Source organism: Lissotriton vulgaris, unplaced genomic scaffold, assembly GCF_964263255.1.
Source record: "Lissotriton vulgaris unplaced genomic scaffold, aLisVul1.2 SCAFFOLD_6590, whole genome shotgun sequence".
Classification (NCBI taxonomy): domain Eukaryota; kingdom Metazoa; phylum Chordata; class Amphibia; order Caudata; family Salamandridae; genus Lissotriton; species Lissotriton vulgaris.
Window position 1 is genome coordinate 1 of NW_028251088.1, and position 23816 is coordinate 23816.

The 23816-nt window shown below is 49.1% G+C and overlaps 1 protein-coding gene across 1 annotated transcript in view; it reads right to left on the bottom strand.

The window, feature by feature from the left end:
• Positions 1–3176: 3176 nt before the first annotated feature.
• The window catches only part of LOC147663033 (DNA-directed RNA polymerase I subunit RPA12-like), a gene marked incomplete at its 5' end in the record, with an annotated part of 83359 nt that continues 62719 nt past the window's right edge, over positions 3177–23816 (bottom strand). The window contains 2 exons of the mRNA XM_086950716.1: positions 3177–3333; positions 3655–3764. Of these exons, the coding sequence (XP_086806842.1) occupies positions 3177–3333; positions 3655–3764 (267 nt within the window). The remainder of the gene's footprint in view (positions 3334–3654; positions 3765–23816) is intronic.

Here is a 23816-nt window from a genome sequence, read left to right on the forward strand (position 1 = left end):
GGTCTCTTTTTGTGTTTATGAATTACTGAGTGGGGGGCGACCTGACTATTTACCCCCTGATACTCCTTTTGTGTATTTGTGTTACTTATTAAGCCTTTAGCATTGCAGAATTCTCCAAACATATCTAGTAACTGTTGTAGCCCTCCAGGTGTTTTAGATAATACCAGCAGGGTATAATCGGCAAAGAGAAGAGAGACTACCTTTTCACCACCTAACGCAGGAGCATCTGTTGGTTTCACACCAAGAAATTGTACGACACTGTTAATGAATAGTAAATAAAAGTGTTGGGGCCAAAACGCACCCTTGGTGACAGAGATTAGATCTGTAAATTGACTTTGCGACCCTCATTGCACTCTAGCAGAATTTCCTTCATGCAGGCGTGTTAGCAAAGCTATGATTTTCCTCCGACAGGCCTAGATCTCTAAGGGTTTGTCACAATGTCTGCCTAGGCACAAGATCGAACGTCTTCTTAAGGTATATAAATGCAACAACCAGGCTACCTTTCCCAATTAGCACTGTTTTCCAGCAGAGGAGAAAATGGAACACACAACGGGCAGATCTACTATGTTATTAGATTGTATGTCAGAATGCTTCTCATGATTAACTATAGCTGCTAATTATGGGCATGCATTTAACTGTGTAGTGGTAGGTGCAGGGTCCTTTTTATTCCTGGGCATTGAAAACATCTTGGGTATAGTTTGATTTGTGCCATGGTTAGTGGTATTAGAATAGCCCTTAAAGCACTTGGACTTACCTTCCCCCTATTCGGGTCTAAGATGTCCTCACACCCAACCAAGAAGGTGTCAATACCATCAATGATGCAACTGCTACCTGCATACTTAAATAATTTCTGCGCTTTCTTGGATTTCACTGCACTTGGCCCGCCCCCACCCTCCGTCCCCTTCCTTTTGTCCATTGAGCTACAGGAAGTAGAGCGGTTACAAATAATAACCTTTACATTGCCAAACTGCCGCAGTGACAGTTAACTAATCATTGGGCTAATGTGCCTTCATTGTTTTTGACAACCTCCCAAAAGGTAACATACAGGCAAATAGGAGTTTTTTTGCAGTGGTGGTACCTTATAGTCCAAAGGAGCAAAAGTTAGGAGGGTAGCCCATCCTCCTCCAGGCTCTGACGGGCCCGCCTTGGCCCGGGGGCACTCAGGCGTGTCCCACACTACGGGAGAGTTTTGGCACCTTTATGGCGTGTCAGGAGCTTGGCCGCCCCTTCTTGTGATCACGTTGCGCTGGGGGACGAGTCCCACCCCAGCAAGGAAGAAAAAGAGCGGCGGTGAGCAAAACCACAAAGCAGGTAAGTTGGGCCGCCACTGGCCCAAAACAGACGTCTGAGTGTGTTGCAAACACTTTTGCTGTGTGCTGGCTTTGATGAGTCAATCGTCTAACTATGGAAATACATGAATTTGTTGTCTTCTGAGATGAGCTGCTACTACTGCTTGACATTTTGTGAACGCTCTGGGTGCAGTAGTAATCCGGAATGGGAGTACTTTGAACTGATAGTGATTTCCTGCTATCACAAATCTGAGAGATTTCCGATGTGCTGGGTGAACAGGAATGTGGAGGTATCTGTGCTTTAAGTCTAGTGTGGACATAAAGTCACCTTGCTGTATAAGTAGGAGCACTTGCTGAAGCGTAACCATATGGAAATGTTCTGACAGTATGTATAGGTTTAACATCCTTAGGTCCAATATTGGTCTTAGGGACCCATCCTTTTTGAGGATTAGAAAGTACAGTGAGTAAACCCTGACCCTTGGTGTTGTCATAGAATTGGTTCTATAGCTGTTAAAAGAGTGTACTTCTTGTTTGAGGAGCTGTTGGTGCTGTAACAAAAGTTGGTGAATGCGAGGTGGAATATAGGGAGGATTGCTGGTAAGCTCCAGGCAATGACCCTGTTGAATAATGTCTAATAACCATTCGTCTGATGTTATTGATTGCCAAATGGGAATAAATTGTTGAAGTCTTCCCCCGACAGGTGTAAGATGATCGGGGGAATTGTAGGAAAGTCAATGCTTATTGGGAGATAGAGAGGTACGTGTTAGTGTGCCTTTACCTCTGCCCTTGAAAATATTTCCTCTGTACCCACCTCTATAGATCTCTCTAAAGGGAGAGAGTTGTGTGTTGATTTATATGAGGAGACATTAGATTCTGAGGAATCACCCTTGGATCCTCCTCTATAGAATGAACAAAAGGTGCCTCTGTTAGATGGGGATTGAAGTACTCCCATCGATTTTGCCACCTGTCTTTTTTATTCTTTTCAAGTGACTCACCTACTTGAGGTCCATAAGGGTGTTCTTTGTCAAAATGAGTATCGAGAATAGATTGTTGAACCTCTGGTTTAAACCCAGAAATCCTTAGCCATGCATGTCTTCTAAGGAAAATGCTGGTGTTAATTCCCCTTGCTGCAGTATCAGCAGCATCTAGAGCACATCTAATGGGGGAATTAGATATTAGTTTACCTTCTTGCACTAGCTTTTGTGCTCTTTTCTTATGCTCCTCTGGGAGTTGTTGGAGTAAGTCCTCCATTTTGTCCCAGTGGTCCCTATTTTATCTGGCCAATAGGCCTTGTGTGTTGGCAATGCACCATTGGTTGGCGGATTGAGTAGCTACTCTTTTGCCTGATGCATCTATTAATTTAGACTCCTTGTCTAGAGGAGGTGCATCTGCTAAAGTCTGTGAGTTTGCTCTTTTACGAGCATTAAATACTACAAAAAAATCTAAAGGCCACCGCCCCTTAATAAAAATGGAGTCAGATGGTGGAGTTATATTTTTTTTGTCAACCCTAGATGTTAATATACCCTTCCTTTTAACCCACATTTGGTCACTAAATGGAAGTTGTTTACATTAATATCTTAGAATGGGCCTATTCTTGTAGGCCCTGGGGCAGAAAGCAATCACAAAATACTGCTTAGTAACAGCTACTGTTTACCAATTTCCTTCATCTCACATTTAAGGATGTTTTCATAATTTTTTAATTTTTTTAAAGTTTCCAAATCACACCATGATCTACAACACACTTTACTTCCTTCTGTGAACATGCTGTTCCCAGCTTTATGGCCAAATAGTACACCAGTGCCATGAATGGAAATACTATACAGTGCATGTTTGAAGGCAGGACGAATTGTGTTATTGATTGCAATAGTGTGTGGCGAGGTGCTATGATCACAATAAGGAATCCATAGTCAGAGTTAGGGTCAGGTAGATGGAAGTGAACTGGAAGAATCCACTGTCTCCACGCTCATGAGGGGAGAAAATGAATGGCTCACTGAGAAGATAGTGTAGACAAACTCCTGGAAAGGGAGCACGGAGGTCAAAGAAACTGGAAAACAAAACAGGGTGGCCTAATGAAAACAGAGTTAAAGAGTAAATAATAAAAAAAGATAAGGAGGAGGAAAAGACCTGAGAAAATTAGAGGATGATTGAAAAAAAGGTGAAACTGGACAGAGGCGAAGAGAGAAGGTGAGGTTGAGGGATTACTGCAAGGCAGTGGATGCCACAGATGGAGCGAGAAAGTGGTTGAGAGGACATGTACAGGGATGAGAGAAGACGAGAAGTAGAAGAAATTAGGCTAGGAAATAAAACACATGCAGAGACGGAGAAAGGGAAAACAAGACATATTAAGAAACAGGTCCCTCCTTACCTGCACTTTGTACAGGTGTAGAAAACAGTCTGTCCCTCGTCCGCTGATCTCATTTGGCGTGTGTGGTACACCATCCCCTCATGTCCACACCGCAAACACTTCCTCTCGATCTAAAGCAAGAGTGAGACTGAAGGTTATAAGACTTGCCAAAACAACAGAATCAAGAGAGGCTTGAGGAGGAGTGGATCATAACAGAGGCAGACCTGCACACTGGGCACCAGTATCCCAACACACACATGCAACAGCACTTCTCTTTAACCATTTGCTTGATCAAAAACATTGATGATGTTTAAATCATCCACCCATTGCTGATACTTGGGTCATGAACTGAAGCAGTAAAGGGCAGAGAAAACAGCAGGCCTCTGTGTTAACACTGACCTTACAATCAATGCAAGATGGTGGTCTAGAACGGAGGAGGCAGAGAGAGGCAGACGCAGCACTAACTGTAAAGGGCCCCATCGAGTTATCTGGGCTACTAAAATGATGGTGATTGCGAGAGAGTCAGAGCAGCACACTAAGGGGCACATTTATCAGTCTTACACGCAATACAGCAATCCACTTTGCTGCACTGCACAGCGTGAAAGGGCAGGAATGCACTGTATTCAACATTATACAGAGCATTCCTGTCCTTTCTTAGCGCTTGAACACTTTTTGCTGCCTAGCGATAGCGCAGGCCCCCTTGCAGCATGTTCCAAGGGTGCCTGCATTGTAGGCAGGATTTTTTGTGCAGGAATGGACACCTTCCTGCCCAAAAACAACCCTGAGAGGCATTTTCCTCTTTCTATGTGTGCTGCAGAATGCAGCACATGTTGAAAAAGGAAAAAATAAGGGGAAATAAAGATATTTCTCCTCGTTAATTCTATGCCTGGGGAGGCATAGCATTATGATGCATTCCCAGGTCTATCACTGATAGTAAATCTACCATGCACCAAAATCCATGGTTGGATGTGTAGGAACACCAACGCTTCACCCATGGAATGCACGAATGCATGGATGCATGAATAACGCAAGGCAGCAATTTGCGCCTAGATTACTCTAGATTCACTAAACCATGTAGGGCCATGAAAGGTGGCCATGCGGGGCTTGATAAATCCCATTTAGGTTTTGTGTCACCCTTGCACCCTCCTTAAGTGGCACAAAGATGAAGCAAAACCTTGAGAAATACAACGCTAAACCTGCCGAGTGCCAGGCCCGGACAAGGATCAGGCTGCAAGTATAATGCAGGGAAGAGCAGAGTAAGATATGACTAAATGGAGACAGAAGCCTGTGGCCCACCCCGACACTGGTGGCGGCGCTTGGGGAGAGTGCTGCTACTGCCAGAAGCATTGTGCGGTGTCAAGCACTTAGCCGACCCATGGTCAGGTGGTGACAGCCCAAAGACGGCCACTAAGAATGAAGCTGAAAGAGCACTGAGCCCCGTAACAACGCAAGGGGTTATGCAATGAGGTAACAAACCTTCATTCAGTCAAAACAATAAGGAGAGCATACCCAAAATAACAGCTGAGGGCCACTGATGTCATTTGTCCTTCAAACATTCCATGAAATGTACTAATTACACAAGGAGTGGGTAGGGAAGTGGAACAAGGGACATAGAATACTGAAGGCAATCAGGTATTCATATATAATGATAATACATATAACACATTCTTCCCCTTACAACAAAACTAAAGACAAAAATTATCCATGCAGGACTTTCCATGAGGGTGTTCTTAATCTGGTGGACACCTTAACCTTACCAGCAGTGGATATTTCTTCAACAATATCTTGAAATGAGGGGGGAACTTGACTGCCTGATTCATTCACAAGACTACAAGATCTGACCCCAGGGTTAGTGTTATCAGTCGATCGGGTTTCACACTAAACGCGGGGTCAGCATCCTCTAGCCTTATAGAGTGGGACGCACACAAAGTGACAGCGAGGGGCCACTGCATACAGCAGGTGGTGGGGGTGCGTAAGGTCCTGGAACGCACGCTACAAGATGCAGAATGCGCGTTAGCAACCCTACTAAAAGCAGACGACGGCGGCGAGGCGGCCCAGACGCGCGTAGCTGAGGCCAAAACAAAATACGCTGAAACATTGAGGGACTTGCGTAAATATAACTTCAGAAAATACGCCGCCAGGGTGCACCGGTAGGGCAACAGGGGAGGAACACTTTTGGCCTGGTTGGCTAGACAAGATCCCGATTTGAAACCCATCACGGAAATCGCAGACCAGTCTGGTCGGCTCCAGACCTCTCAACTCGCAATCATGCAGGTTTTTTACACATATTACTCTCATATTTACCGAGCTCCTAGCCAGGGAGACCCCCACGCGATAAGACAGCTTCTTCCTCACGCTACAATCCCCCAAGTCTCACCGGAGGTCCAGAAGGACCTGGACCAAAAAATAAAACCTACAGAGATCAAAGCAGCGATAGGAACACTAGCCAGGAATAAGGCCCCGGGTATGGACAGCTTCCCCCTCGAATACTACCGGACATTCTAGGCTCACCTTACCCCACGGTTAGCCACTATGTTCGAAGACGCGATCACGGCGGGGGTCTTGACGCGATCACGGCGGGGGTCTTGCCACGATCCCTCTGGGAGTTGATAGTCTCATTCCCGAAAACACACAGGGATCCCCAGCTCTCGTCGTCCTACAGACCAATCACGTTGCTTAATTCGGACTGCAAAATCTTTGGTAAAATGCTAGCGGAGAGATATGCCCAGGTCATACCCCAGCTGGTCCATCCCGACCAGAATGGCTTTGTGCCAAACCGTAACACGTCTCACAATCTCCGCAGACTATTTCATATCCAGGACATGATGCGTGAACGGTTCCCTAACGCAGCATGCCTTGTATTAGACCTGGAAAAGGCGTTTGATACTCTCCAATGGCCATACCTGTTCGAGGTCCTCAGAAAAAACAACTTTGGCCCGCGCCTGACTTCATACATTAGGCTCCTCTATTCACAACTCACGTCCAGGGTCCAGATGGGCAGTTACATCTCACCGGAGTTCAAGGTGGAGAAAGGGACCAGACAGGGGTGCCCACTGTCGCCTCTCGTATTCGCCCTGGCGGTTGAACCCCTGGCGAAACGCCTACGACAGGAGGGCGAGGTCTGGGGAATTCCCCTGCCGCATACATGGCACTGTGTATCCCTCTACGCAGACGACCTTTTAATCTATGTTAGGGACGCTACGAGCGACCTGACCTGCATCTGGAGAACATTAGAGGAGTTTGCGGACGTCTCGGGCCTTAAGGTTAATTGGGAGAAATCCTCTTTATACCCGCTGAACCCCCATATGGCCCCCTTCGAAACCCAAATAGGCGCTCAGTTACTTGCGTGGGATGCCGCGGCCCCCCGCTACTTAGGAGTGCGGCTGTACCACACCCCAGAGGACATGTACGAGGGAAATCATCGTAAACCCCTGTCCGGACTACGGTCAGCGGTGAGCTTCTGGAAAACGCTCACGCTGGCACCTATTGGCCGTGTGGCCCGGGCAAAAATGGTCATGGTCTCCAGGCTACTTTATCACTTCGCGAACCTCCCGGTGATTCCGCCACGATCGTACTTTACACTTGTGGGACACCCCCGCGCCGCACGGCCACCAGCTGCTGCGTGTGCCCCTTGCCTGCCCTCTGCCTCGCTGCTGCCTCGTTTGCCGGTTGCCGGCTGCCGCCGCTGCGGTTGTTTTTGCCCTTGTTTTGTCGAGAATTTGTGCCTGTTCTGTTTAATTTTCATTTTGCCCTTGTTTTGTCGATAATTTGTGCCTGTTTAGTTTTATTTCATTTTCCCCGTGTTTTGGTTTTCCTTCCTTGTTGTCCGCCTACCTCGCCGCCCTCCGCCCTCCCTTCCCGCCACCGCCGCTTTTCCACGCCCCTTTTTCTATTCTGTACCCTCCCCGCTCCCGCCTCCCAGCTGCTCCGCCCACCCGCGCACTTGGCCTTAAATGGCGACCGTGCGACGCAGGTGAGTGTGACCCACTTGTGGGACACCCCCGCGCCGCACGGCCACCAGCTGCTGCGTGTGCCCCTTGCCTGCCCTCTGCCTCGCTGCTGCCTCGTTTGCCGGTTGCCGGCTGCCGCCGCTGCGGTTGTTTTTGCCCTTGTTTTGTCGAGAATTTGTGCCTGTTCTGTTTAATTTTCATTTTGCCCTTGTTTTGTCGATAATTTGTGCCTGTTTAGTTTTATTTCATTTTCCCCGTGTTTTGGTTTTCCTTCCTTGTTGTCCGCCTACCTCGCCGCCCTCCGCCCTCCCTTCCCGCCACCGCCGCTTTTCCACGCCCCTTTTTCTATTCTGTACCCTCCCCGCTCCCGCCTCCCAGCTGCTCCGCCCACCCGCGCACTTCGCCTTAAATGGCGACCGTGCGAACGCGCAGCGGTCACGCGCAGCGGGCGCGCCGATTGTGCGCCGAAGGCGCGCCAAAGGTAAGCCCGTCTACGCCCGTCCGCGCCTGGACCGCGCCCAGTGCCAGGACCCCTGGCCCACGAGGACCCCGACCGACCCGCCTGACGTACTCCGCCGCCACCCTCACCGCTCTCAACACCGGCCGACTCCCAGAATGCCATCAAGCCACTCCACGACGTACCCACGGACCTTTCAGCTGCCACGCCTGCAAGTTCACCTGCATCCGGACCAGCCTCGCACCAGCACCCACCAAGCCGAACACCAGCAGCACCCACCTCAAGTGCATCCTGCTCAACACCCGCTCCGTCCACAGACACGCCATCGAACTCTGGAACCTCCTAGACGCCACAGCCCCTGACGTTGCCTTCCTCACGGAGACCTGGATGAACGCCTCTTCAGCTCCCGACATCGCCATCGCCATCCCAGAGGGCTACAAGATCGTCCGGAGGGACCGAAACGCCAACCAGATGGGAGGAGGCATTGCCATCATCCACAGGAGCACCATCCGTCTCACGACCAGCACCGACAACACCCTGACCAGCGCCGAACACCTGCATTTCCAGATCCACACCAACCCGAACACCACCCTCAGAGGCACCCTGATCTACCGACCCCCTGGACCACGCACGCAATTCAGCGAGGACATCGCCGACTTCGTCAGCCCGCATGCCCTCCCCTCCGCTGACTACATCCTCCTGGGAGACCTCAACTTCCATCTGGAGAACAACAACGACCGCAACACCAGCACCCTGCTCGACAACCTCGCCAACCTGGGACTCAAGCAACTGGTGTCCACCCCCACCCACCTCGCCGGACACACACTCGACTCAGTCTTCTCTTCCAGCACAGACATCGACTTCAGCCACGCCACAGAGCTTCAATGGACGGACCACAGCTGCGTCCACTTCACCTTCAAGAGAACGACGACCCACCAACACCAGCAACAGGCCGCCCGCAGAAGCTGGAACAAGATCACAGCAGACCAGCTCGCCACCTCCCTGAGCCAGCACCCTCCTGCCAGCTCAGCGAACCCCAGCCAGGCCGCCGACAACCTCACGAAGTGGATCAGCAAATGCGCGGACGAACTCGCCCCACTGAGGACCCCGCCTAGCAGACCCGGCAGCAAGAAAGCCCCATGGTTCACCGACGAACTCAAGAGCTCCAAGAAGAACTGCCGAGCCCTCGAGAAAGTCTGGAGAAGGGAACCGACACCGGACAACAGGACCTCCTTCAAACTTGCCACCCGGAAACACCACCAGCTGATCTGCGCCGCCAAGAAAACAGCATTCAAGGACCGGTTGGACAACAACGCACACAACTGCAAGGAACTCTTCAACATCGTGAAAGAGCTTTCCAACCCCAGCGCAGGAAACAACAACATCACCCCATCGCAAGACCTCTGCAACTCCCTCGCTTCATACTTCCACAACAAGATCGCGGACATACACAACAGCTTCAACAACCAACCAACGCACACCATGACCGAGCAACCACCCCCCACCACCACCCTCCACGCCTGGACCCCGATCAGCACCGAAGACACCATCCGCACGATGAACTCCATCCACTCCGGATCACCGACCGACCCCTGCCCTCACCACGTCTTCAACAAGGCCGACGCTGTCATCGCACCCCACCTGCGAGACATCATCAACACATCCTTCGACACCACCATCTTCCCTGAGAGCTGGAAACACGCCGAACTCAGCGCTCTACTCAAGAAACCAACAGCGGACCCCACCGACCTCAAGAATTACCGCCCCATCTCGCTCCTCCCGTTTCCAGCCAAAGTCATCGAGAAGACCGTCAACAAGCAGATGGCCGCTTTCCTCGAGACGAACGGATCCCTCGACCCCTCACAGTCCGGCTTCCGAGCCAACCACAGCACCGAGACCGCCCTCATCGCCGCCACCGATGACATCCGAGCCCTGATGGACAATGGAGAAACAGCGGCCCTCATCCTCCTAGACCTCTCCGCGGCATTCGACACGGTCTGCCACCGCACCCTAGTACGGCGCCTCAGCAACATCGGAATCCAGGACAAGGCGCTGGAATGGATCATCTCCTTCCTCGATGGAAGAACACAGAGAGTCCGCCTACCACCGTACAAGTCAGAGGCCTCCGAAGTCATCTGCGGCGTCCCCCAAGGATCATCTCTGAGCCCCACCCTCTTCAACGTCTACATGAGCCCCCTCGCGGCCATCGTACGCAAACACAACCTCAGCATAATCTCCTACGCCGACGACACCCAGCTGATCCTCTCCCTGACCAACGACCCCGCCGCCGCCAGAGCCAACCTGCACGAAGGGATGAAAGAGGTAGCCGAGTGGATGACGACCAGCCGCCTGAAACTGAACTCGGACAAGACGGAGGTCCTCATCCTGGGCTCCTCACCCTCCGCCTGGGACGACTCCTGGTGGCCTCCCGCCCTGGGCACCGCACCCAAACCGACAGACCATGCACGCAACCTGGACTTCATCCTGGACCCCTCCCTCTCCATGACCAGGCAAGTCAACAACGTCTCCTCGGCGTGCTTCAACATCCTACGCATGCTACGGAAGATCTTCTGGTGGATCCCCACCGAGACCAGGAAGACCGTCACCCAGGCTCTCGTCACCAGCCGACTGGACTACGGCAACGCTCTCTACGCCGGTACCACCGCCAAGCTCCAGAAGAGACTCCAGCGGATCCAGAACGCCTCAGCCAGACTCATCCTCGACATCCCACGAACCAGCCACATCTCCGGACATCTGAGAGACCTTCACTGGCTCCCCGTCAACAAAAGAATCACCTTCCGCCTCCTCACCCACGCACACAAAGCCCTACACGACCAAGGCCCGAGCTACCTCAACAGCCGAGTCAACTTCTACGCTCCCAAACGCCACCTCCGATCAGCCAACCACGCCCTCGCCGCCGTCCCCCGCATCCGAAGAGCGACTACAGGAGGAAGGTCCTTCTCCTACCTGGCCGCCAAGACCTGGAACTCCCTCCCGACCGACCTGCGCCTGACCCAAGACCACCTCTCCTTCAGGAAGAAGCTGAAGACCTGGCTGTTCGAGCAGTAGCGGCACCCCCCCCCCCCCCCCCCCCCCCCCAGCGCCTTGAGACCCTACGGGTATGTAGCGCGCTTTATAAGTGTCACTGATTGATTGATTGATTGAACTGAATTGCCTCCTGGCAGAACTTGTGTGGGGTGGAGGTCGGCGGCGAGTAGCGCTGTCCACACTCTACCTGCCTCCCACGGAGGGAGGACTGGGAGCACCGGCCTTCGAGGCGTACTTTCTGGCGGCCCAACTCCAATGGCTGTCATATTGGACGGCAGCACGTCATATAGGGGAGACCACCACGGCCGACGGCCCTATGCCACAACCAGCGATCCATCGAATGCTGTTGCCAGGCACTAAACCCATACAAACTCTGCCACTACAACTGTCCATAGCCCGTACCTGTATGATGCGCGTCCACCGCATGTCCAAAACACAACCGCCATATTCGCCCCTGCTCCCACTGGTGGGCTTCCCACGAGGAGACACTTACTATACTCAGGGAACACTTCGTGTCTGGACAGAATTGTCGGTCACGGAGGTAGAATCGTTATTTGAAGAAGGTCAGTTGAAAACATTTGCGCAGATGATGGAGCAGTATGATCCCCCCCCCGGGCAATTCCTCCTCCATAGAAAACTAATAGACAGCAGTCGTAAGCATTGGAACCCGGACGCAGGGGAACCCACACCCCACCCAGTGGTTCACAGGATTCTGCACATGGGAGTAGGGCGACACTTGGTAACCTGGCTCTATAAGGCGGTGCGCTCACTACTCCTTCCATCTCTTCAATCTCTGCGCCAGAAGTGGGAGACGGACATCGGCAGAGTGGTCCATGACAAAGAATGGAGTACGGCCCTGGAATACCCTAAAAAAGTGTCCAGTAACGCCAGATTCCGAAATATACAATTCAATGTCCTCTATAGGGCCTACCTCCCACCGCGCCGCCTGCAGAGATTCTTTCCGGACACTCACTTCGAGTGTCCCCGCTGACAAACCCCGGGAGCGGATTTCAGACATATGTTTTGGGATTGCCCGACACTCAGAGGATTCTGGAACACAGTCCGTCGGACCCTTGAAGAGGTCACAGCCATCACAACCTTGACCACATGGGAGGCATGCGCACTAGGGATTTTCCGCAGACAGAAAATCGAGAAATTACAGTGCCGGTTCCTCTCACTGGCCATCCTACTGGCAAAACGGGGAATAGCCATGCATTGGAGGTCCCCCACGGGGCCACCGGAAGCGGCATGGATAGGCGCAGTACACAAGTGGGGCAAGGCAGAGGAAGAGATACTTCGAGAGGAGGAAGTACGTGGACACCGCAAACACCCCATATCCTTAGAGTGGGCTCGGTTAATGTACAAATTTACACAGGCGACACGCCCCCAAGAGCACCCTCGGCCTCGCAATCCCAGACACGACTAGCCACTCCAGCCCCCGCACCTCCATGACACAGCCACAAACAACACCTGAACATCGCAAGTAGCCACGCCCCGCGATATGACGCGTGCCAATAACTCCCCACGCACGGCTGCTCCCTGCGTCCCAGGGGCGCCGAAGCTATACCCTAGTGCAGAGACTCCCCCCCCCCCCTCCCCCGGCTCCCCCCCTAGATTCCCCTTCCCATGCCACCCAGTTCATCCCTAAGTTCTTTGAAGAGTTAGAAAGTTTGGGATTTGAGGGGGTACTCCCCCCCCCCCCCCGCCTATGGTTCATTGGGAGAACCTATAGACAACGACGACACAACGACACATACAGCTGCGGATCATGCTGACAGTCAGTGCTCTCTGCGACACCCAAATAGCAATTGACACACCACAAGTCCGTCACCTCGTCGACGACAGTAGACCGTTCACCACGGATAGTACCGACTCCCCTCAGGGGTGTACACGTGATCCTTGAGGGGGCCACACAGTAAAAACTACCGGTACGCACAGTTAGGGGCGACCGACAGCCATGGGAGCCCGGAACGAGGGGGACCGCTGAGCCATTCTCTGTGTAGCTATGTACCTATGGTCATGCAATGCTATATTTTTATAATTACTGTCATGATGAATGAAAAATGCAACCTAAAACCCAATAAACAAATTCAAACAAAACAAAATCAGTGGATCGGGTACAATGCATAGTAGGTGGTGCAAAATCTGGGTCAGGACAGGAATACATATCTTCATCATCATTTACTTCCTGTTCCTCATGGGAGCACCCAACTTCATGCAAACATTTGGCTAACCTGATGCTCCAACACTTGCCTTGTTCAAGGTTACCAATTTTAAGGGTTTGCTAAATTTTTACTTGCTCTGCTCCACTCTCACAGGCATTGTTACACAAACCACATCTCCTAGTTAACAGCTCATGAGGTTTGACCTTGTATACATCATCGTATATTTGTTTGGCCAAAGGCTGCTTTTTCCCTAGCCTTTTTCCAACAAGATTTTGATCTACATTTTGGTCAAACTTTTTAGTGGAACAACTTTTGAGCAACAACCATGGCATAAATTAGATGTTGGAGTTCTACCCCTCAGTTACTTTAAGGGACTGAGCTCCGTCATAGAGTGAGAATTTCTGCAGTAGACCCACAATCTTTCCCTGATCAAACTGTGGACAGAAATTCTGTTTTGTAAGACCACATGGATGACATCCTTAAGATAGCGGTTTAACCTTTCAACCAAGCCACTGGTTTGTGGGTCAGATAGCAGTGAAGGTTGGTTTGATGCCATTCCGGTTGCAAAAATTCAACATCTCATTTGATGTAAATTGAATGCCATTGTCCATAACAATGAATTTAGGAAAGCCTTTAATACAGAATATCTCCTTCATTAAATTTATGATTACATCTCTAGTCACTCTTTCTACAATGATAACCTCCGGACCCTAGAAGAATTATTCCACCATGACAATGGCATTTGGCATATTGCATAAGGACTGTGTGATGAGGAACCACACGTAGACTTGGGTAACTTCAAAGGCTTTATTCGCAAGTTCCTATGTAAGCACAACCAGGAGCGTCCAGAGTCTCTGAGCTACAACCAGCAGTCGAATACTGTAGCAGTGAGACTCGCAGGCACTATTCTACTCCAGAGTATGGAACATGAAAAGAATAACAAGTGACTAGCTCATGCTCAAATGCCACGCTAATATCTCTTGTGAACATCTGGCTTATTAGGGGTAATGCATCGTAGGTTATCACAATTTGAACACCAATTGCAACTCCTCATATAGCGATCATCCTCATGGTCCATAAAAAGCCACCAAAATTGTCCTGGTAAGGAATTTTTCCAAGGCCGAAATACCCATACAATCTTGGTGGATGGCTTCTGTGATAACCCTCATGAAACCTTCAGGTGGCACACACTTACCATTCTTGAACAGTATGGTATTGGACACACTTAGCTCTTCCGCAACCTGGGCAAGACTTCAAAAACACCTCATAAATGCCTAATCAGTGGCCACCTGTACAACTGTTCTCTCCTGCCTTGCACAGAACCTTATTTTTAGCATCCTCGCTAAACGACCTTTCTTCTGTCAACAGTACATTTTATAGGGCACAAATTTCAATCACAATCGTGACAACATCAAGATCACCCATTTCACGTTTTTTTGGTTTTTTTTATCTTATAATGCGCGACTTAGCCCAGCGGACATCAAGGCGCCTATCAAAGAAATATAATGCGAAAAAATATAAAACCGGGGCCAGGTGCTGGAATATCAATATGCCTCAGCGAAGAGTCAAGTTTTTAATGCTTTTCTGAAGAGCATAATAGAGGGTTGAGTCTTCAGTTCAGGGGGGAGGTTGTTCCAGAGTTTGGGGGCCAGGGAGGAAAAGGCCCTTCCCCCCACCTGACTCTGCGAATCCGGGGGACGGATAGGAGATTTTTGTTAGAGGAGCGCAGATTTCTGCTGGGAACATAAGGAACAAGTAGGGATCTTAAACCTTCTGAACTTTCGCCAGACAAGGCCCCATAAACAAGGCACAGGATCTTAAAAGTGATCCTTGCCTGGATCGGGAGCCAGTGCAGGCTTTTCCTAGCGGAAGTGGCAGAGGAGAGGCTGGGGGCGGCAAGGACAAACCTAGCTGCCGCGTTTTGGACGATCTGCAGGCGTTGAATCAGGCCTTTATTGATGCCCACGTAGAGCGCGTTGCAATAGTCTAGCCGTGATGCGACCAAAGCAACAACGACCTGTTTGCGGGCTTGGAGGGAGAGATAATGTGTGATTTTTCTCAAGATCCTAATAATACCCCAACATGTGGAGACCGTCCTGTTTACACGCTGGACCATGTCGAGCGAGGTGTCAATCAAAACGCCCAGATTCCGCGCTGATTTCGTGGGCGAGAGGCAGGCTCCAGGAGATGGAGGCCACCAGTCACTAGACCAGACATCCTGGTCTCCGCCGAAGACAAGGACCTCGGTTTTCTCTCCGTTCAGCTTCAGTGAGTTCAGGATCATCCACTGCGCAACTGCCTCCATGCAGTTCCTGAAGCTAAGAACAGAGGTACTCACTGAGTGGGAGAGAGACACCATAATTTGGGTGTCATCGGCGTATGACCCCACATCCATCCCAAAAGATCTTACCAACCTGGCAAGTGGGGCCACATAAATGTTGAAAAGAGTGGGGCTGAGAGTCGACCCCTGCGGGACCCCACATTGCACAGGTGTAGCTTGGGACAGGAACTCTCCCAACTTGACCTTCTGCTCCCTCTGATTGAGGGAGGAGGCCAAGAGACTCAGCGCAGGGCCATCCACCCCTATCTCCCTAAGACGAGCTGTTAGGATAGAGGGAGATAGGGTGTCAAATGCAGCTGTTAGGTCAAGCAGGACCAGCAGAGTGGTATGGCCCTGGTCGACCTTTGCACTAATGATATTTAGGACCACTGTGAGAGCCGATTCGGTGCTGTGAAACTTCCGGAAACCATGTTGTGACTGGTCCAGGCGGCCAGAGGTGTCTAAGAAGGCCGTAAGGTGTCGATTGAGGTGTGACTCGAGCATCTTTGCTGGGGCCGGAAGCAGAGATATTGGGTGAAAGTTTTTTAATATCTCCGGATCTAGGGTTGGCTTTTTCAGCAAAGGCTTGACTACTGCCTTTTTCCAAGAGGAAGGAAAAATGCCTTCCGTCATAGCATGGTTCATCACCTCAAGGTAGAGGGGCACAAGACTTCCCTACAGTCCTTCAAGATCTTAAGAGGGCATGGATTCAGAGGAGATCCAGATTTAGTTTTAGTCAGAAGCAGATCTAGCTGCTGGTAAGTGGGAGGGGGGAAATTGGACAGGCTCCTATGAGGGTCCATTAGACAGCCTTCAGTAAGGGCCGGGGCCAAAGGGAGAGGAGAACCCAGCATATCCCTTTGTACTTCAAGAGTGGTATGAATATCCACTATTTTGGAATGAAAAAATAGGGAGATCTTATCACATAACTCTTGGGAACCTATAATAGGATCGGGGGTATGCAGGGTGCACAAAGAGTCAACAATTTTAAATAATTCCCTAGGAGAGGTGAGGGAGGTTGTTAGATTGGAAAAATGGGCCTGCTTTTCCTCAATTACCTTTGCTTTATAATCTCTAAGGAGGAGTTTATGTTTTTCCCTTTCCCTGAGATCCCAGCTGGCTCGCCAAAGCCTTTCCGGTTTCCTGCAGGCCTGTCTTAGAAGCCTGAGTCTTTCCGAAAACCAGGGGACTGAGGATCTTTTCCTAGCAGAGTAGCGATACGACACTGGGGCCAGGAGGTCAACTGCACTTGCAATGGAGTTAGATAACTCCAGTGCAGCGGCACTGACATCCCCCACCGGAGTTGTTCTGACGTGAGCCATGAGGGGGGCCAGAGTATCATTAGCAATTCTCCTGAAATTCCGCTTAGGTTCCCTTTTCCCAGGGTCACACGACAACATGAGAGGGGGGATTGAATTCCAGGGGGACAGCTAGGTGGTCAGGCCACACGAGGGGAATGGGAGGGCCTGTCGTAAGTCTTTGGTCGTTGGAGAAGACCCCATCTAGTGTTTGACCAGCTCGATGGGTGGGGCCATCCACCAATTGCCGAAGACCACATGCGGCCAGGGTGTCCACTATGGTGAGAGTGTCACTGGAACCTTGATCCTCCAAGTGGAAATTCAGATCTCCCATAACAGTCAGATGGACACATCCGAAATAGGGTTCTAACATTTTCAGTAGATCCTGTCTAAAGTCAGCTCTGGGGCCCGGAAGTCTGTAGATCAGGAGGCCAGAGAAGGAAACTGAGGGGGAAGAGGCTATAGAAAAATAAATGGCTTGACACGACAAATGGAGGAACCCTTATATAGGATTTTTTTTTTAGGATACCCAGCCCTCTGCCCCTATGTCCCACTTTGTCCGACCTTGCCAACGCCTAACCATCTGGAACAGCGTTCACGAGTTCAGGACAAGAGGATTCAGAGGCCCAAGTTTCTGTGATGAAGACCCAAGTGGGTTTTCTGACAGAGACAAAATTCCCTAAACGCCAGGTTGTTCTTCACCAGTGACCTAGCAGTAACAACAGCAGCCGGGGAACCCCAGGAAGGCATCGGGGGGAAGAGAGTAATGGCAGGGCAGAGGAATGGGTTTCAGTGCGACCAGATCACAACAGGAATAGGTCGGACTTGCTCACTGGTCAGCAGAAATTATGGCCTTCTCCCCGCCAGCCCCGTTCTCCAGCCCGTCCTCAACGCGGACGGGCGCAGACGGGCTGGACTTAGGCGCGACTTCGGCGCCCGTCCACTGCGCGCGTCCTGGCAACTTTTCTAGTTGCCAGGCAAGAGAATTGCGATAGGGAATCTGCAGAGGTGTTTTCACCCAGAACATACAAAACCTTGAAGCAATACTCTAGTAACTTTGATCTTAACCCTGCAATTCATGCTGAGAAATTAAGCATCCCCTTCGGAGACAAGATATGAACTAGAAGTTTGTGGTCTGTTCGTAAATTAAACTATTTTCCCCAAACTGAAAGTCTGAAATGGTCCACTGTCCAACAACAGGCCAATAGCTCATGCTCTGTTGCTGCATAACTTATTTCCCTTAGACTTAGGGCCCTGTAAGCATAGCCAACTATCCATTCATCAATTACTTGCTTTTTTGAAAGCACAGCACCGAACCCCTAGCCGTTGGCATTGATAGTGATAGCGCATTCTTTTCCAGCAGTGAATGGTTATAACATGGGAGCATTAGTTATGTTCTCCTTTATCAAGATGAAAGTTTCTTGGTCTTTCCCCCCATTCTTATTTGTAATGTTTACAAAGAAAGCAGTTTAGATGTTCGAACACCTTGGTGAATATCGTGATGAATTGTGAACAGTGTTCACACAGACCACAAAAAGATAGCAACCGTTCCTTGCATGCTGTGCGAGGTGCTTGGTTAATGGTACTTACCAGGGAAACCTTGGGCCCAACACTGAGGAAACGGGCCATTAGTTGTGTGGTCTGCACAAGTAATGAGTCCACAATCACCGCCCACTGGGAACCAAACACCCATTTATAGAGCTTGACTTTCTCAGGGTAGCTAAGTGGAGCATTCCAAGGCCTACTCAAGGGAGATGGTGAGTGATAGTAATCACCATTCGCTGGCACGCAACTTTAACATTCAATAAATAAATGTTCAGTCTGTGCTTTTCTTTAGAAAACTAAAATTGCAATAATTCCACATGCACACTACTCAATACTTTGTGGTAATTAAAAAAATATGCACAAAGCAGGTGGAAATACCTTTGGCAACATGACATTTGTCCCCTAAAGGGTCATGGCCCTAAAGTTAACAGTACACCCCATTCAAGAGCAATATAACAACTGTATATAGGGGTGTCAGTTTATATTAGGTCTGTCACAAATCAAGACTGGAATCACATGTTATGGGAATACTTCATTCCATCACCGACTTCAGTAACCACAATCCCGCTGCACTTAAGAAGTGTCCAGCATTGCAATCATGTGCCCACATTATCAGTAATAAAGCAAGACATCCCACATTATTAGTAATAAAGCAGGACATCCCAATCTGCAATTATTATGAGTAACCAGGCATTGCAATAATATGCACACTCCATCATTACTAAAACATTGTAGCTTCTTAGGAATATTAATTAGTGTCAGCATTAACAACCCTTACAGCAAAGCATTGCTGACATCTTTGAATAAAGCACTTCTTAGAAGTTCTTTTCCTTGATTCTTATAAACTGCTATTAAAACCCACGCAAATTATCAAACGTCCCTGCTATGGGGGCTCTGTGCTCATACATCAAGGCAATTATTGAAACCTATCCCTCACATGAAATTGTGCTGGTAGGGGACCTCAACACCAAACCCTTGGCCTTCGTCACAGCCCCGCCCAAAGGAATAACGGACAAATGCAATTCTACAACCTACTTACCATATACGACCTAAAATCAGCAGACCGGACTCCGTTGGTCGCCCACCCCACTTTCAAGAAAATCTCGACAATTGATTATATTTTTATGTCATGCGGCTTAATTAACGATCTACAGAGCTTCGACATCATAAATCGCACAGATAGTGATCACAAACCTCTGGTTGCAGGCTTGAATTTAAATCATCAGTTACCAGCTCCAGGCCAAAACCTTCGCCATTCAACAGGAGACAAACTTATGTCCCTGGTAAAAAGAATGAAGTGGCACCCGGTCCACTCGCCACAGGTCGCCAACTGGCTCGATGACCTGAGAAGCCATCTTCAGGACTACGCAGGTAACTTCCTTTTAACAAACTGGGACCAGTTGACCAGAGAGTTGGGTACCTCCCTCAATAAGACCAGAGAGGGGGGGACTGTCAAGCTAGGATCAAAGTGGCCCTTGACCCTTGCGACCCTTTCATAGGCAGGACGCTCCCCACGCCGCACAGCACCACCTGTGTGTCCTGCCCTTAAGCCCCAGCTGCCTCTGCTGAGGAGAGTTCAAGGCCCTCCTCCACCGCAAGCTACCACCTGCGCCTCATCCCTGGTGGCCAGTGGTAGGCCATAGGTTTCTTTTGCTGTAATTGTATTGCTTCTGTCTTATTTGTTTATCTGTTTCTTCTTTCTTCCTTGTTTTATTTCTGTGCCCTGTGCCCTTTTGCATTCTGTTTCCTTCGCCGTTCCTGCCCCCGTTTTCCCGCCGCTGCGTCCCCTGCGCCCGCCCCCGCTCGCCCATTCGTCCTCTCCCTCCTCCCAGCTGCCTCCTCCCTCCCACCTCCCCTTCTTATGGCGGCCGCTGCACGGTGAGGAGAGCGACCCTTGACCCTTTCATAGGCAGGTCACTCCGCACGCCGCACAGCACCACCTGTGTGTCCTGCCCTTAAGCCCCAGCTGCCGCTGCGGAGGAGAGTTTAAGGCCCTCCTCCACCCGCAGGCTACCACCTGCGCCTCATCCCTGGTGGCCAGTGGGAGGCCCTAGCTTTGTTTTGCTGTAATTGTATTGCGTCTGTCTTATTTGTTTATCTGTTTCTTTCCTCCTTGTTCCTCGTTTTATTTCTGTGCCCTGTGCCCTTTTGCCTTCTGTTTCCTTTGCCGTTCCTGCCCCCGTTTTCCTGCTGCTGCGTCCCCTGGAGCCCCGGCCCCCGCTCGCCCATTCCTCCGCTCCCTCCTCCCAGCTGCCTCCTCCCTCCCACCTCCCCTTCTTATGGCACGCCAAAGGCATACCTAAGGCAAGCCCGTCTGAGCCCGTCTGCGCCTGGACTGCGCCAAATCCCCTGGCCCCTGCGAACGCCACGACGCCCGTCTCCACTACAACGCCAACACCCTCGCCGCACTCAACACCGGACGAGCACACACCTACTTCCTGGCCGCCCAGAAGCACACCAAAGGACTTTTCTCCTGCCGAAGCTGCAGCTTCACCAGTCTCCGAGCCGCCAACCCGCCCACCAGGACAGAAAACAACCACCTCAGATGCATAGTACTGAACACCCGCTCCGCACGCAAACACGCCGTCGAACTCTGGGACCTGCTCGACACATCCTCCCCGGACGTCGCCTTCCTGACAGAGACCTGGATGAACGATTCCTCGGCACAGGACATCGTCATAGCCATCCCGGACGGCTACAAGATCAACCACAGAGACCGCACCAATGGAATATGAGGGGGAAATCGCCATCATCCACAGGTCCTTCCTCAAGGTCTCAACCAACTCTGACAACACCCTCAGGAATGCTGAACACCTGCACTTCCAGATCCACACTGATCCCAAACACCACCCTCAGGAGAACTCTGATCTAGAGACCCCCCGGACCCCGGCCTCAGTTCAGCGACTCCATCGCTGACTTGGTCAGCACATATACGAAAAAAACGAGAAGTTTTTTGGATTTTCTCCCTTAAGACCTTCAGCCATGGCCTCAATAATGAACTGCCTTGGGAAAATGCAATTTTATGAGAATTATTAAAATCAAAAAATACTAAGATCCCACTATTAAATAATATGGCTTGACTTAACTAGAAAGAATAGATGAAGTAGTACTATTGAGTAATATGGTTTGACTTAACAAGAAAGAATAGATGGAGTAGTTCTGGGTGATTATTTAAATACCGCATTTATATGGAATATATGCACTTTATTCAGAATTAGGGTGCTATTAGCGTATCGATATGCGAAATAGAGGTCCTATCCACACTTGAGTACTCGCCAATTTTGAGCTGAGCAGTAGCCCGATGACAACACGCTAAATAAATAAATAAATGCTTATTCACACTTTAATATCGACTATCATGGGGCCATTGAATTTAAACCAGGCATTAATAAGAAATGAAATAAAGAACTGATGCAATTATAACCTGAAGAAAAAATACGTGGAAATAAAGCTTTCCCCTTTAAGAATCAAGTTGTTACGCTAACCAATAATATCCGTCCTTTTTAAAAGGACCTCTAAACTGCAAATCAGGGTTGTCCTCTTTGAAACCTGACTCGCTGGCAGTGTATCCGTAATCAGCAGTACCCTCGTGGAATCTGTCCCGGTAAGAGACCGCGCCTGTCGCGTAGCTTAAAATATAGTTATATCTAGGCTATGCGTACATCAATAGTTTGCTCCTTTTTATCAGGAGTAACGTGCGCACGGCACCAAAAGAGAATAGTTATCGTGACGCCACCGCCGTATACTCAGAATTTTGACCACGAGGGGAGAACGGCATTACAAACAAACGGCGCTTCATCACATGTAGGTAAGCGGGATTTAGATACGAAATGCATTAAACTGTAAGCGCACTTTTAGTGAAGCTGCTTATATCCGTCCCTTTTAAACCGATACCGGTCATGGGAGAAATAGGTGTGGCGCTTCACAACGACTGCAGAGACCCATTAACTTAAAACAAGCCTGCATAATAGCGTAATACAATTGATAACTAAAAGGTTGCAACCCCGTGCCCTCTCTCTTTTTTATCAGGAGCAATGTGCGAACGGCAGTCGATTTGAACAGTAGTCACGACGCCCACGACATATATATATTTTTTAAACCACACCATGAGGAAGGAGTGGCACCACTAAGAAACAGCGCTCTATTTTTATCTTGGTAAGCGGTAACAATATGCTAGCTGCATTTACTTTGTACAAAACGGGTAGCTCTATTCAGAACATCCGTCCATTTTGTGTTTACTTTATATTATCAGGTTTTATTCTGCACAACAGTACATAGTCGTGGTGCTATACCGAAAAATAGATCCCAGATGAAGATCGTACACTAATTCCTTAGGGGTAAGATAACTTTAAACATGTCTATCCTCATAAATAAATAGGAATATAGTTGCAAATAGCTAAAATACATGTTTTTACTTATAGGGAAGTGTCATCTCTCTGGACCTAAAGTAAATCCATGTTATGAATGTTCTACACTGGATACTGTAAACAGAGATATGTACATACATGCAAGGTGAGCGGTTATGCACAATTTCTCGAGTAGATCTATAAAGCGTAAATAGGGAATTTAGAATATTTACCCGCGTGTTACCTTGTCTTTTTAGAAAATTGCAATATCAAGTCTGGAATTCGATAATACAACCCAAATACAGCCGCATTACAAGAGAATAGTATTGTGCTTGCACATGAGTACTACTTTAGGTAAGAAAATAGGAGGCATGAAATTATGTTTTGCTTAGGTAATCATAGTAAGGGTCAGCCTAAAATCTTGTTTTTTGCCTTTTTGTGAAAAATTAAGGCCTAGAACAAACCACGATAAATGGTTGATATGAATATTAGATAAATTCCCTGAAACGTGGGTATAGAATGAAGAAATGTATAAAATACTACGATTATCTTTCCTTCCTACTTTCTATCTTTTTACTATTCTTGTGCTTAACAGCTAATAGGGTCTATTCTAGAACAAAAGTCATATGTAAACTGATGCAATTAAAATGAGGAAATGTATCATGAGAAATGAACAAAAACCATCAACTAATTCATTGAATTTTAGAAAATGAGAATAGCTTTTGCTGATGTTAAAATACATCAAGATGTTTTATGTTGAAAGGTATAAGTTTGAATCAATGTAAAGATTTTTTCCTGCAGTGTACCTCCCTGTTTGCAAACACAAAACACAATATGGCTTGTTCTTGAAAATTTCGTCTACGCATAGGTGTCTGATATTTGTGTACAAAAAGCGGTATATCATAAATATAAATATTTTTCTTACCAATAGAATTTTGTAACAAACATGAAACTAGTTCAGTTATATCATTTGATGATAGGAGACTAAAATAGTAAAACATTGTTATGATCTTTTTTACAGAAATTGATGGTTAAAGTCCTGATGAAGGCATAT